General features: G+C 40.5%; 1 protein-coding gene across 1 annotated transcript in view; it reads right to left on the bottom strand.

The window, feature by feature from the left end:
* slc9a2 (solute carrier family 9 member 2) overlaps window positions 1-16,065 on the bottom strand; it is a 92,488-nt gene that overhangs the window by 26,949 nt on the left and 49,474 nt on the right. Inside the window, exons 4-6 of the mRNA XM_043691732.2 lie at window positions 7,732-7,949; window positions 6,016-6,218; window positions 1,361-1,450 (exon numbers count right to left, since the gene is read on the bottom strand). Of these exons, the coding sequence (XP_043547667.1) occupies window positions 1,361-1,450; window positions 6,016-6,218; window positions 7,732-7,949 (511 nt within the window). The remainder of the gene's footprint in view (window positions 1-1,360; window positions 1,451-6,015; window positions 6,219-7,731; window positions 7,950-16,065) is intronic.

Raw genomic sequence — 16,065 nt, 5'->3', positions numbered from 1 at the left:
TCTTTGTTGCTTTATAACTACCCTTATTCAAGTTTAACACAGTTGTATCTGACTAAAGTTTCTTCATTTCAAAGAGAATATTAAATTCTACCCTGTCTACCACTGGTTCCTAGGGAATCTTTTACTCTAAAATCCTTTTGAAATCAACTTGTTTACATTTTACTAGAACTAATAACTTGGTTGGATTCACAACATACTGTTCTGGGAAACTAACCTGAAAACATTCTATGAATACTTCCTCATATCTCTTACTTCTGCCAATCTGACATTTCCAATCTACCTGAAGATTAAAGTCACCCATAATTAATGTCCTGGTTTGTTTACATGGCCTCATTATCTCCTGTTTTATTCTCTTTTCTACGCAATATACAGCAAATCTCCTTCCAGTGTTTTCTTCCCCTTGTTAATACTAACTTCACTCATATGTATTCTACATCTTCCAATCTAAGATAATTTCTTGCTATCGCATTTATTCCATCCTTGCCACCCTTTCCTTCTACTTTTCCATTCAAATAGTCTCCTGCTTTGAATATTGCGTGCCCAGCTTTGAACTCCCAGTACCCATGTCTCCACAATAGCTGATCACTCCCACTAGTGTGTATGTGTACTGTTAACTTATTTTGTTCCAAATACTTGGAAGATGATTTTTGTGATGGACACAACGTGTGGTGAACATTGAGTTCCAAATCAAATGAAGCAAGATTTCAAGCAGTAAGATTCCACAGTGGAAGAGGGCAGAGACTGGCATCAGTCATGCGTAGAACATTTGAGGAAGCCAAGAGGCATCCAGATTTGTGTGGCAAACAAGCAAGAGATTGCAAGAGATATTCTCATGTTAGTTGATAACACCACTAAAAGGTATTAGGTAAATGAAGAGGAAAAATCCGGGATGAATTCCCAGTGATAGTACAGGTGAACATGTTCATGTTAAAAAAAAAGTCATACATAAGCGTTAAATAATACAGGTCCTGCATTACGGAAGTAGACACTGGTGCAGAAACACTGTGGGAAGGTGATGTGTTAAACAATATTGGAGGCCGAAGAGAGGTCAAGGAAGATAATTTCTCTAGCACTTCTCTTTTCCCTGTTTCCACAATAATTTCTATTCCCAAATAGTAGCAACAACTGATATTCATCAAGGGTTTACCTCTTTCATTTGTTATTTGTAAGCAGATTCAGTTTCCACATGTATGCTGACACCATCCAAGTCTCATCACACATTGATCAGCTGCTCAACTCTCTTGATGTTACTTGTTCAGTGCCAGCACTAATTCGGCTCAAACACTATGGATTCTAACCCACAACAGTTACTTAAATGCAAGATTGTTACAAAGTCAAACAACATAATTGGGACACTTACCCGAATGTGAATCTCTTCACTGACAGTTGGCTGCTTTTTATTCGTCTTTTTGACATCCAGAAAATTAACCAATGGGCGAATAGTCATTCCCTAAAAGATCAACAGTGAGCATTTACTTTCAAAAAATAGAGGCACATACATATTTAGGATTTCAGGTCAAAATAAAAAGCAGGTGGGTTGATTTTTGGAATATTAAGAAGTCTGAGGAGATGGCACAAAAGAGAAGTTACAGTCTGGGGCAGTTCAGCCGTGACGTTGTAGAACAGTAAGTCAAGTACCGACTCTCCAAAGAGCACCCTATTTAGACCCATCACCCCACCCTCTGTAACCCCGCATTTCCCATGGCTAATGCACCAAGTCTGCACATCTTTGGACTATGGGTGGAAACCAGGCACCCAGAGGAATCCCATGTAGACACATGGTGAGAATGTGCAAATGCCACACAGACAGTCCTGTAGATTAAAAAAAACTCGTGTTTTTGTAGATAAAATGACAATTTGGTGTGCTGATTTTATATTTTTCTGAGGACAACTAAAATTAGCTCTTATATTTCAAACATTTGCTTATTTTATCCCCACAGCTACCTCGCCACACAACCTTTTCAAAGTTGACAGGTAGTCTACATATTTCTAATTTTTGCAGTTATCTCATCTTGACCAATATTAACACTTTAAAAGAAATAGAAAGGTCATTGACATTTCAGTACTTTCCACTGCGTCAGGTAATGATGTCAGCATGTGCAAAATATGTGGGTAAAGGGGGGAAGCTGTGTTCAAAATCACCAAGCAAGTACGAAAGTGGCGAATGGATAGCAGGTTGAATAGGACAAATATTTCTTTTGTGGAGTGGGCGGAGGTTGAGGGGTGACCTTATAGAAGTTTATAAAATCAGAAAATGCATGGATAGGGTAAATAGACAAGGTATTGTCCTGGGATGAAGGGGGTAGGCCAGGGGGAGTCCAGAACTAGAAGGCATAGATTTAGGGTGAGAGGGGAAAAGATTTAAAAGGGACCTAAGGATCAATGTTTTCACACAGAGGGTGGTGTATGTCTGGGATGAGCTGCCAAAGGAAGTTATGGAGGCTGGTACAATAACAATGTTTAAAAGGCATCTGAATATGCAAATGAATAGAAAGGGTCCAGAGAGATATGGGCCAATTGCTGGCAAACGGGGCTAGATTAATTTAGGTTATCTGGTCAGCATGGACGAGTTGGACCAAAGGGTCTGTTTCTGTGCTAAACATCTTTATGACTCTATGACGCTATGACTCGTCCAGGTGATGAATTGATCTGTGGTTTCCAAGAGCCATAAATGGGCAGTTACAGCTGAATTTCTAGTTGAAATCCACCACCACAAATTTAGCATAAATTAGCAATCGTGTAGAAAACAACTGGAATATTGTTTTTTTATGCATCACAATTTTACACGGTCAAAAGCATTTGAGAGGATGTACATGAGATTCACTAGAATGGTAACAGGGATGAGGTATTTTAATATTTGTTCATGGAATATGGGTATTGGTGACTTGGCCAGCATTTATTACCCATTCCTAATTGTCCTGGGGAAAAATGATGGTAAGTCACTTCTTGAATTGCTGCAATCTTTGAGGTGTAGAATGCCTACTGCTTTTTGGAAAGGAGTTCCAGAATTTTGACCTGACGAAGACAGAACAGCAATATATTCCAAGTCAAGATGATGTTGGAGAGGAACTTGCAGGTGGTGTTCTCACGTGCCTGTTGCCCTTATCGTTATAGGTTGTAGCGGTCACATGTATGGAAGATACTGTTAAAGGAGCCTCAGTGAGTCATTGCAGTGCATCTTGTAAATGGCTCATACTGCTTCCACTGTGCACGGATGGGAAAACAGAGTGAATGTTGAAGGTGGTAGATGGTGTGCCAATCACGCAGGCTGCTTTATTCTGGATGGTTTTAAGCTTTTGAGTGTTATTGCAGCCATCAAGCAAGTGGAAAATATTGCACTGGACTCCTGACTTGAGCCTTGCACATGGTAGACAGGCATGGGGGGAGCAAAGGGACAGTCACTCACTGCAGCATTCTTAGAATTTGACCTGCTCTTGTAATCACAGCATTTATATTGTTGGTCCTGATCAGTTTCTGATCAATCTCCAGGATGTTGATAGTGGGAAATTAAGCAATGGTAATGGCATTGAGTGCAAAGGAAAAGTAATCAGAATCTCTCAGAGGTGGTGATTGCCACAACACGTGTGGCACAAATGTTACTTGCCACTTATCAACCTAAGCCAGATATTGTCCAGGTCCAGCTGCATATCGACACGAACTGTATCAGTATCTAAGGAGTCATGAATGGATTGAATATTTTTCACTTATAATTATGCATCACCATTCTGACCGTATAATGGAAGAAAAGGTTTCTGATGAAGCAGCTGAAGATTGTTGGGCCTAGCTAACTACTCTGAGGAACTCATGTAGAGATGTCCTGATGCGGAGATGACTGACCTCCAACAACTATCTTCCTTTGTATTACGTATGACTCTATAAAGATTTTTCAACTCATTCCCATTGACACCAGTATTACACAGGGCTCCTTGAATGTCGTACTCTGCCTAATGGTGCCTTGATTCAAGGGGAGTCACAATTATGGTGCTGGAAAAGCACAGCAGGTCAGGCGGCATCTGAGGTGCAGGACAATTGAAGCAGGAAGGGCTCTGATGAAGGGCTTATGCCCGAAATATCGATTCTCCTACTCTTCGGATGCTGCCTGACCTGCTGCGCTTGTGCAGCACCACATTCTTGACTCTGATCCCAACATCTGCAGTCCCCACTTTCTTCCAGTTGATTCAAGTGGAGTCATTCTCACTCCCTTCTTGGGTTCAGTTTTTTTTTAAAGTCCACATTTGTACTAAGGCTGTAATGAGTCCAAGAGTTGAGTTGCCCCAGTACAGCTTGAACTGAGCATCAGTGAGCAAGTTATTCCTTTGCAAATGCTCCTTGACAGTATTGTTGACCACTTCTTCCAACATTTGCTGTTGATCAAGAATAAGGGGTTAGGACAATTCTAACCTGGTCAATCCCCCTCTTATTGTGGACATAACATAAATGGGCTGTTTTTCATGTTGTCAGATCGATGTCAGTGTTGTAACTGTACTGGAATAGCTTGGAGAGGGGCCCAGCTAGTCCTTCTACCAATACCATCATGGGCAGATGCATCTGGAATAGTAGGATAGTTGAGGTCGAAGGCAAGACGATGTTTCTCTTTTGTTGGCTCCCTGACCACTTGCTGCAGACCCTGTTTAACAGCTATGTTCTTTAAGACATGGCCTGCTTTGTCAGTTGCAATGCTACTGAGTCACTCCTGGTGATAAGCACAAAAGTTCCCCACTCAAAGTACTGCTTCCTCCAGTTGGTCTAACTCTCTACCAACTGTGTATCACTGTGTCCCCACCACTAGTGGGTCTGCCCAGCCAGTGGAGCAGGATGGTAATGGTGATATAAAGGCAAAGTACTGCAGATGCTAAAAATCCAAAACAAACACAGAGAATGTTGAGAAACTCAGCAGGTCTAGCAGCATCTGAGAAGAGGGCAACATAATTAATGTTCCAAGTCCAGTAATGATTTCTTCACGTTATGGTGATGTCTGTAAGGCACAATTCGGAGAGTATGACTACATCAGGCTGTTCCTTCACTATTTAATGAAATGCATGTTAATAAGAAGGACTTTACAGGATTGACAGGGTTGGGTTTGCTGTTGTCATTTCCAGTGCTGTCAGGTTTCAGTCCTCTCTTTGGCTTTATTAGCAGTTTGGTACAACTGAGTGGCTTCTTAAGTCATTTCAGAGGGCAGTTAAGCATCAGCCTTGTCGCTAAGAGTTGGAGGTCACATGTGGATCAGAATGGGTAAGGAGGAATATCTCATTTCCTAAAAGGACATTAGTGAAAATTAATTGTTATTGAAGCAGTCCTCCTTATAACAGAGGAGTGAGGGACATAGCATGTAATTGAGAAGGCGGATGAATCCCACTTAGAACCTTGGGGAATACCAGTTAACAGGAGTATCCTGTAGTTACAGGTAGACAAATAATGGAACTAGGTTAGAGTAGTACCACACTGCTGGATTATATTGGAGAGGCATTGGAAGACAGTGCAGTCAACTCTGTCAAAGCCTGCAGACTGCTCAAAAAGGATAGCGAGGGATGGTTTGCCTTAGATCAAGGTTACAAATTATATTCTTTGTTACTTGGGAAGGTACTTATGTTTGTTACTAACTGGAATGAAAGATTTCACCAAACAATACACTTGAAAAAATAAATAACATTTAGACATCAGATTGTCTAAAACAACTACAATAAGAGTTGGCCAAAATGGTTTATGAAAGCCAAATCGTAACAGAATTTTATGTCCAATTGAGAACTTGAAGTACTTCTCCAGCCCTCTCTACATTCAAGGAAAATTCAAATCTCTAACTCAGAGTCTTCGTGAATAGACTTTGCAAAAAAGCATGCAATTTAAATAAACTCAATATTTTGAAGCTGGTCAATTATTGCACATTAAGGACTTGTAATAAAGTTGTTATTGTATTAATAAGCATATTAATAACTAAGTTCTAATTTCAAGTGGAGAACAAAGTTTTGTAACAGATATTTCAACAACCAAGACATATAAGTAGATAGTTTTAACCTGAATAAACACAGTGAAGAATATGACCACGATGGTTGATGTGATGAACAAATGCTTTCGAGGAAAGATATGAGAAGGAAGCAGGAACACAAGCGAGAAGCAAATTGCCCCGCGCAGCCCTCCATAGGCAATGATAAATTGATCCTTGCGGGTGATAATCAATTTCCGAAATCTGTTAATGATCTGCGTTAGCACAATAACACCTGAAATTAAAAAGGAATTGGTTAAAAATTGGCAACCATGTATATCTATCAAAGGGTGATATCACTCGCTAATGGTCTTCTTTGAAACTACATGCAAATCACTGGCATACAAGCCCATTGTTATTTGTATTGTCCTTTCCCAAACAAGGTTTGCTCAATGTTTCTATAAAGAGCTGAACACAATGAAATTGCAGATTGCTCTGGCCTATACAAGACAAAATTAATTGATGTTATTCACAGTGCATCCACAAGACAGCGGAGAGACCAGCTTTGTTATATAGTGAATGGAACTTGGGCAAAATCAAGACGAATACATATATGTAAATCTAAGAAAGGTGAGAACATTCTTGTATTTGGCTTCAGTGCACTGGACACTGCAAAACTAAACAACGTTCCACAAAAGGAGGATGGGCCAAAATCAGGGCTGTAAGAGATGCTCCTTTTCTGAGGTCTTTTCAGTGTTGAGGCTGATTTCTTCAAATTCTAGGGGCAGTAACTACTTTTTTATATGCTGTTGCATTGTTCGGGAATTTTGGGAAAAATAAAATCAAAACAACAGCACTTTAAAATGGAAGAGGCAAAGCAGTGATGACGAGGCAATTGAAACAAGCAGAGAAGTAAACCTGCACAGCTGTCTGACCCAGCAGTGAACCCTCACTGCTGACTGCCTCTGCTGTTTGGTTTCAAGTATCTCTGGACATAGGAGTTCATCTAAGAAAAATAAATAAACAGCGAAGATCATGTTGCAGCTGTACAGGATGTTGGTTAGACCACTTTTGGAATACTGCATGCAACTCTGTCTCCCTGCCATAGGGAAGGATATTGTGAAACGTGAAAGGGTTCAAAAAAGATGTACAAGGATGTTGCCAGGGTTGGAGGGTTTGAGCTACAGAGAGAGGCTGAATAGGCTGGGGCTGTTTTCCCTGGAGTGTCGGAGGATGAGGGGTGACCTTATAGAGGTTCATAAAATCATGAGGGGAATGGATAGGATAAATAGACAAAGTCTCTTCCCTAGGGTGGGGTAGTCCAAAACTAGAGGGCATAGGTTTAGTATAAGGGGAAAAATTCAAAAGGGACTTAAGGGACAACTTTTTCATGCAGAGAATGGCTTACGTATGGAATGAGCTACCAAAGGAAGTGGTTGAGACCAGCAGAATTACAATTTTTAAAAGGCATCTAGATGTGTGTATGAATAGGAAAAGATCAGAGCGATATGGACCAAATGCTGGCAAATGGGACTAGATTTATTTAGGATACCTGGTTGGCATGGACAAATTGGACTAAAGGGTCTTTTTCCATGCCAAACACTCTCTGACTCAATGTAAAATATTTATAAGTACGCACAGTTTTCCTTGCATTGATTTACATTAAATAACCACATTCTTTCACAATCATACCTGTTCTTCCTATACTCAAACTCAAATATTCTTATTTATGTGCGTAAAGCCAAAAAGTAAAAACTCCTGCACACAGACTGACAATCTAAAGGTTTAGAAAATGAACAATTGTTTACCTAGTGCTCGCCAAATCAAACAGAACAATAGAGTGAAGCAAACAAATGCCCAATTCCATTCGTGGGTATTCGTAATTGTTGATACACCAAGGAAGATGAATATAAGAGTTTCACTGACACTACTCCACATCTTCATGAAATACTTGATCGTGGTGCTAGATTTCATTGAAATATTTTCTTCCACATAGTACTTCATGCTCATTGAGCAGGCTATCAATCTGAAGAGGAAGGATTTTATTAATTCGTTTTCAAATAATATCACACAGGCATCAACTCTGGAGATAGCTTCTTCTAAGGCGATGACGACCTATCCCCTTCCCATTTAATGACAGATTTTCTCAGCCCCAGTAATTTGACAGATACAAATCACAATTTTCATGTTGCACTACTCCATGTACAATTTAAGACTTCTTTCTACAGAGTGACATCAACAATGTAGACTCAGTTCCTGCATATGTTGAGCTTACCTCGAAGGACTTTCCTGCTCCACCTTGCAATTTACTTGAGGTGTGGTGCCCCTCAGATTAAACCACCAGCAGCTGACTCTCTGTAATGCGAACACAGTCCTATGGTCTGGTAGGACAACAGAGACTTTACTTACTTACTTGGTGCTGAGCTGGCTAATTGTAGCCTAAGGTGCTGCAGAAGAAATGGAATTGGAAAGATTTTCTATGGACTTGGTTTGACTTTTAAAATCAATTCCAATTTTCAGATGAGGCATATGTTTTAAATTAATAGTTTGAATTTAAAATTTAATACAACATATCTCTTTCCTTTTAATTTTGTTTCATCTGTACCACCTTTGCAGATTTTGACCCGGTACACAACAAGCATCAAATGCATTCATCTCAGTTATGATGTCCAGTCATTTCATAACATTTGTGTCATGACGTAACCATAGCAAGAGTCTCCAAATTATTTCTGGAAGTTATAGTTGTGCCACACATGATGACTTTCCTTTTTTTTCTCTCCACAATTCAAGAATCACCTGCTTTTGCACCAGTTGATAAGATAGTCAGCCTAATTTTACTTATTCTGAAGTAGTTTACCTTTTCCTCCTAACAGCCTTTCAAGTATCAAGAGTTCGATAAAACAATGAATGCAATTAAGAAAATGGTCATGTGGAGTCAGAATCATGGAGATGTACAGCACAGAAACAGACCCTTCGATCCAACTCATCTATGCCAACCAGATATCCCATATAAATCACTTAAAGCAAAACCTAATGGCTACATAAATGTTATGTTTTGTCATGATTTATCTTTTTTAAAAAATATGCACACTGGTTTTACTTGAAAACAATTTGGCAAGTGTAGTAATTGAAACCAGATGACTGCAGAGAATATGAATCCTATAATTGAGGCTGTAAATGTGGTTCAGTCAGGCAGCCCTGGTTATCATAAAAGAATGAATGTCAAGGATATTGAGGGCTGAATGCCAGAGGCAGTGAGAGGCGGTTCTATTTTCAACTGATTTGTAAATAAAGGGTGAATGGTGATGGGGTGCCAGCCTCTGAAAAGTGCCCCTTGTTCTATTCTCCCTTAAGTTATCCTGCCAATTTACCAGCACAAACTAAGTTCCATTTACCCATCTGTTTGGTCCTACATTGCCACGCAATACCACACAATTCTCAGCCTCATTTTGAAATCCCTTCATGACACCACTCCTTCCCATGTCCCATATATTTGCACTCCATCAACTCTGCTCTTGGTTATTCCAAGACTTTAATCATTTCATCATTGTCAGCTAATATAGCAAGAAACGAAACCCTGGAATTTTCCCTCTCAACCTCTCGTGCTCTCTACTTCCACATAAGTGGAATTGTCTGGCCAAGCTTTCTAATCACATGCTGTAACTTTTCAAGTATCGAGATGTCAAATCCTCCAATGAAATTCTGTGGGCATTTTATTACAGCATGAGATAAATACAACATTTTCTTGTTAACTGGAAATGAGATCAAGAAAACAAAGCTGGTTTGGTATCTGACCATGGAAGATTCAAAGCAAGGTTTTTAAGTAAACAAATATACAGTGAACATGGCCTTTATTTTTTACTTTAAGAATTTTATGGGTCTTGTAGAGGCAACACAATTTAAAAGTTGCATTCTCAAACATTTAAGTGTGCTGACTTAAATGTGTGTTGAATATTTTCTCCTCCCCTTAAACCCACTTCCAAACCAGCGCTAAATCTGAAACCTAGGTTGATCCTAATGTACAGTCCTTCAGAGAAGATGTTAAACCAAGAACTAATCTACCTTCAGAATTCAATGAAAATTTGTAGAAGGAAAGTGAAGATGTCTGTTGTGTTTGGATCAAAGTTATCCTTTGCCTAACATAAAAACACAATTTGTCAGGCCATTATCACATTGCCTATGGAACTCCGCTGTGCAGAAAATGGCTGCAATGTTTATGCTATGATTGTGATGAAAAAAAAAAGAAATGATTTGGTGTAAAATGTTTTGGGACGCCAAGAGGACATGAAAAGGCATTGTGTAAACCCAAGTCTCTCACTGATACTATTAACGTTGTTTTTCAGATTATTGCTCAGAGAAGAATTTTGCATAAAATGGCTCCCTGTCTTTTCTCTGTGCAGATACACTTAATTTGCTGACTGCCACGTACTATTCTTGTTGCAGATATCCAAGATTTGCAATTTGCCAAGTATCTTATTCAGCTGCAAAGTGTATAAAAATTGTCAATATCAAAATAACTTCAGTACAAAGAGCTGGAATTCACTGGACAGGACACGTTCCGTTTAGAATATGGTTCATTCAAAAGGAGTTTTCACGCATTAAATAGCTGGTCCCCCACAGGTGGATGAAATTTTTAAAAATTGTCTCCTTTAGACACACAGGCCCACCTGTGTCAATAACAGAAAACTGCAAGTCATGGGAAACATAGGAAAATGTCCTTGCTTACAAAAACATGTTTCCTGGCACAATGGTTGTTGCTGTGCTGCAGACAAAATGTCATTTAAAGTTATCTTACCCAAGACTGACCATATTTGGGTAGATTTAGCTGAATATGACTTAGTAAGGTATCAAACTCCTACAGAGCTTTTGGATGGTTTACATGTGGTAAGCCAATATGTTTTTTTAAAAAGCAGTTAATTCTCCACAATGGACAGATTTTGCATCATCTGTGGGAGCAGCAGGTCGAATAACCACATACCTTTCTTGTTCTACACTCTTGCTCTGAATTATAAGCTAAGTTGTTGCAGAGGAAAAGGTGTACGTTAGCAGTTTTTACCACCCATGGATCTCGTAGCACCTTTATCTTTCAAATGGGTACGCGAGGAAAAAAATATTGTTAATGTGTTGTTTTGCTCCTAATAACGCAGAAAAATTTTCACTGAAAAATACTTAAACTAATAAATGAATTACAGAGTATTTTCTTTATCAACAAGCATTACAATTTTCAGTGCAGGCATAGCTCAGAATGAGGTACAAACTTGATGAAACTACCACAAGATTACCTGTTTTTTAAACAGCAGAAGCAACATTCTACAGCAGATTCTGCCACATCTAGTTATTAATCAAGTGGACAACTAAACAACAGGATAAAGTGATGGTTGCTGCATGAATTTTTCTTTCCTCAATGATAGGGAAGCTCAGCCTATTAGTGCAAAAGACATTCCTGACACTGCTTCCATACCAGAAATGCTAAGTGAATGACCCAGCTCAGCTTCCTTCTGAGCTCCAGAGCAACATGAATACAAAGTTCGGCCAACTACACTCACTCCTAGTAATATTAAGGAACGGAATAAGGGCACTGGATAGGGAAAAAGGCTATGCGTCTCAACATGTATGTAGTGTCAAACACTTTGTCAAAAAAAATTCCTGGATATGGGCAACAATGCAAAGCATTTGTTTTACACCACAATTGTCTCTGAGAGGGTGATGATGATGACCTGCCTTCTTAGAACCAGTTCATTACAGTACGGTTGAGAGAATTCCAGGATTTTGACCCAGTGACAATGAAGGAATAGCAATAGATTTCTAAGTCAGGATAGTATGAGACGACAGTAGAGAGAGTGTGGTGCTGGAAAAGCACAGCAGGTCAGTCAGCATCCGAGAAGCTTCAGATAAAGGGCTTCCGCATGAAACATCGATTCTCCTGCTCCTCGGATGCTACCTGACCTGCTGTGCTTTTCCAGCACCACACTCTCAACTCTGATCTCCAGCCCTCACTTTCTACTAATGAGACTACAGTGGAACTTGCAAGAGGCTATATTCAAATCAAAGAAGCAGGCCATTCAGCCCATTGAGTTCACACTACCCCTCCAGACAGTATCCCACCCAGACCCATCCCCCTACCCTATTCCTGTAACTCTGCATTTCCCATGAATAACCCACCTAGCTTGCACGTCCCCGCGCATTCTGGGCAATTTAGCATGGCCAATCCATCTAACCTGCTCATCGTTGGACTGTGGGAGGAAACCAGAGCGCTCAGAGGAAACCTGCACAAACACAGGGAGGATGTACAAACTCCACCCAGTCACTTGAGGCTGGAATTGAACCCGGGTCCCTGGCACTATGAGGCAGCAGTGCTAACCACAGAACCATTGTGCCACCCACATGTTTTACACTCACTTGTTTTGTCTAGATTTGGAGATGCCGGTGTTGGACTGGGGTGTACAAAGTTAAAAAATCTCACAACACCAGGTTATAGTCGAACAGGTTTAATTGGAAGCACACTAGCTTTCAGAGCGACGCTCCTTCATCAGGTGATAGTGGAGGGCTCGATCGTAACACAGAATTTATAGCAAAAATTTACAGTGTGATGTAACTGAAATTTTACATTGAAAAACTGATTATCTGTTAAGCCTTTCATCTGTTAGAATACAGTGATAGTTTCACTTCTTTCATGTGTACTTCCAATTAACCCTGTTGGACCATAATCTGTTGTTGTGATTTTTAACTTTGTTTTTTCTAGATTCAATAGCTGCAAAATTGGAAGTTGCTGTTGAAGTAGCCTGGACAAATTGAACCATGTGAATGTACAAACTGCTGTCACACTGCAGTACTGTACTGATAGAGGGAATGAGTGTGTGTGTAAAGGTGACCAATGATGCAGCATTTACATGTGCAGCTTTTTCCTGGATGATGTCAAGACAGCATGGTTGAAGCTGGACTCATCTACATAAAACAGAGGGCATTCCATCACATCCCAGACTTGTATATTTGGGAGAACGGATGGGTCTGGGGAGTCAGTCGGTGAGTTTCTTGTCACAGAATTTCTGGTCAATGCAACTCCACCCCTCCCCCAACAGCCCCATCTCCCCAGGATGTTGATAGTAGTGGATTCAGCAATGGCAACGTTACTGAATGTCAAGTTAGGATCGTCATTGTTGTGCACTGTGTTGCCAATAATATCCATCGTTGTTTTACACTTACTTGCCAATAATACTCATCAGCCCAAATCTAAATCTTGTTCAGGTATTGCTACATGTGGCATGAACTACTTAATTACCTGAACACTTTGCAAACATCAGTGCACATTATCAGATGGGAAGGTCTTTGACTAAGCAGCTGCAAGTGACAGAACCTAGGACAATGAACTGAGTAACCAGGGCTGTTGTGGCACACACACTGGCAGTGCACCTACCCCTGGACCTAGAGGCTGGACCCACCTGCTCCAGAGATGTGCAATAATAACATCTCTGAACAGATTAATTGTAAAAGTAGGTTAAATAAAAAGTAATCAATTGGAGAACGCGTGCTGGTGGTTAATACATGAAAAAAAATAGTATGGGTGGTTCAGTGGTGGAGAAAAGAAACAAATCAGTTGTATGCAACAACACTCCTGGATATAAAAATGTAAAGTGAGGAACTCCGACAGTGAAGACCAGGTTCTGAAATGATTGACCTCTAACAATCATTATTATCTTCCTTTATGCTTCGTATGATTCAAGCCACTGCAGGGGAGCACCTGATTGCTGTCGACTTTGATTACTGAGGATCATTGATGCTCTGCTCAGTCAAACAATACTTTAATATCAACAGCAATCACTCTCTATTAAATTCTACTTGATTCATAAATACTGACTATGTATACATAGTTGGATCAGGCACAACTCAGCACCTCATTGTTATAAATTAAGAGTTCAGAAATCTTAAGTAAAAGTGCCCCATACCCTCAAAACACACAAGAACAACTGACCCACTGCCACTGGCCCACCTTCTCCCAGTAGCCTCCTACAGTAGTCCCCCCCCCGCCCCGTACCTCCGGGGGATATGTTCCAGGACCTACCGCAGAAGTCTGAAACCACAGATAGTACTGAACCCACTCATTCAAACGGGAATGTTACCACCTCCCCGGCAGCCCCCGGCTCCTGGTTCGGGAATGTTTCATGTAATATTTCCTAGTGAAACTGCGGAAGCTGATTTTGCAGATACAGCAGTCGCCCTGTACATTTTTCCTTCGTAGAAAGCAATCTAAAGCCTCTACTTAATTGGTCTATGCCACATTCGCAAGCAGAACAGTCCAGATCCTAACCACCTGCTGCATAAAAAGCTTTCTTGTGTTACCATTGGCAAACAAAACAAAAATCATGTTAAATATATGCCCTCTTGCCTTAGATACATCCAACAAGGGGAAAAATAAAGATTATCCTCATATCTGTTCTGCCTGGATCCCACACAATTTTGAAAGCACAGATACCTGTCTTCAATATGTTTGTTAAGTCCACACGATAGTGAGAAACAGTTACATAGAAATACTGAAGATAGGAGCTAGGAGAGACCATTTGGCCCTTCGAGCCTGCTCCACCATTCATCATGATCATAGCTGATTGTCCAACTCAATAGTCTAATCCTGCTTTCTCCCCATAACCTTTGATCCCATTTGGCCTACGTACTATATCTAGCTGTCTCTTGAATACATTCAATGTTTTGACATCAACTACTTCATGTGGTAATGAATTCCACAGCCTCACCATTCTCTGAGTGAAGAAATGTCTCTTCATCTCTATCCTAAACGGTCCACCCTGAATCCTCAGACTGTGACCCCTGGTTTTGGACACACCCACAATCGGGAACATCCTCCCTGCATCTACCCTGCCTCGTCCCGATAGAATTTTATAAGTCTCTGAGATCACCCCTCATTCATCTGAACTCCAGTGAAAACAATCCTAACCTAGTCAATCTCTCCTCATAAGTCAATCCCACCATCCCCAGAATCATCCTGGTAAACCTTCACTGCACTCCCTCGAGAGCAAGAGTGTCCTTCCTCTGAAAAGGAGACCAAAACTGCATACAATATTCTAGGTGTGAACTCATCAAGGCCCTGTTTAACTGCACCAACACATCCCTGCCACTGGAAACCTCTCGCAATGAAGACCAATATACTGTTTGCCTTCTTTCTGCATGCTGCACCTATTTGCTCACCTTCAGCGACTGCTGCACAAGGACACCCAGGTCCCACTGCATATTCCCCTTTCTCAATTTACAGCCATTCAGGTAGTAACCTGTATTCTTGTTTGTGCTTCCAAAGTGAATGACCTCACATTTATCCAAATTATACTGCATCAGACATTGATTTGCCCACTCACCCAACCTGTCCAGCTCATGCTGAAGCATCTCTGCATCCTCGTCACAGTTTTCCCTCCCAACTTAGTACCATCTGCAAACTTTGAGATGTTACGTTTAGTTCCCTCATTCAAATTATCAATTTATATTATGAAAAGCTAGGGTCCAAGCCCAATCCCTATGGCACTCCCACTATTTACTGTCTACCAATTTGAAAAGGATCTTTGTTTCCTCTCTGCCAACCAGTTTCTATCCACCTCAATACACTTCCCCCAATCTCATGAACTTTAATCTTGCACAATAATCTTTTATGCGGGATTTCGTCAAACGTTGTCTGAAAGTCCAAACAGATCACATCGACTGGCTCCCCCTTGTCAACTCTACTCGTTACATCCTCATAGAATTCCAACAGATTTGTCAAGCATGATCTCCCCTTCATAAATTCATGCTGACTCTGTCTTGATTCTGCCACTGCTTTCTAAATACTCCGATATAAAATCTTTGATAATGGACTTGAGAATTTTTTCCTCATTACCAATGTTAGGCTTGCTGGTCTATAATTCCCTGGTTTCTCTCTACCGCCCTGTTTTTCCCCCACAGTTGACCAAAATGAACACAGTAGCAGTTACCCAAGCCAGAAACCTAGCTGGACCCAACACAGAAATACTCTGACGACAAGAAAACAATAAAGGAATGGTTGTTCTATGGCAAGCGCATCAGCTCTCAACTCCCCTAAACCATGGTAGACTGGTTAGCAAGATTAGATCACACAGAATCCAAAGAGACCTGGCCATTTGGATATAAAA

This window comes from Chiloscyllium plagiosum, unplaced genomic scaffold (genome assembly GCF_037043375.1).
Source record: "Chiloscyllium plagiosum isolate Xiang-an unplaced genomic scaffold, Cpla_swu_hap1 HiC_scaffold_6, whole genome shotgun sequence".
Lineage (NCBI taxonomy): Eukaryota > Metazoa > Chordata > Chondrichthyes > Orectolobiformes > Hemiscylliidae > Chiloscyllium > Chiloscyllium plagiosum.
The sequence above is the reverse complement of the archived record's forward strand: the minus strand, read 5'-3'. Positions and strand labels throughout refer to the sequence as shown.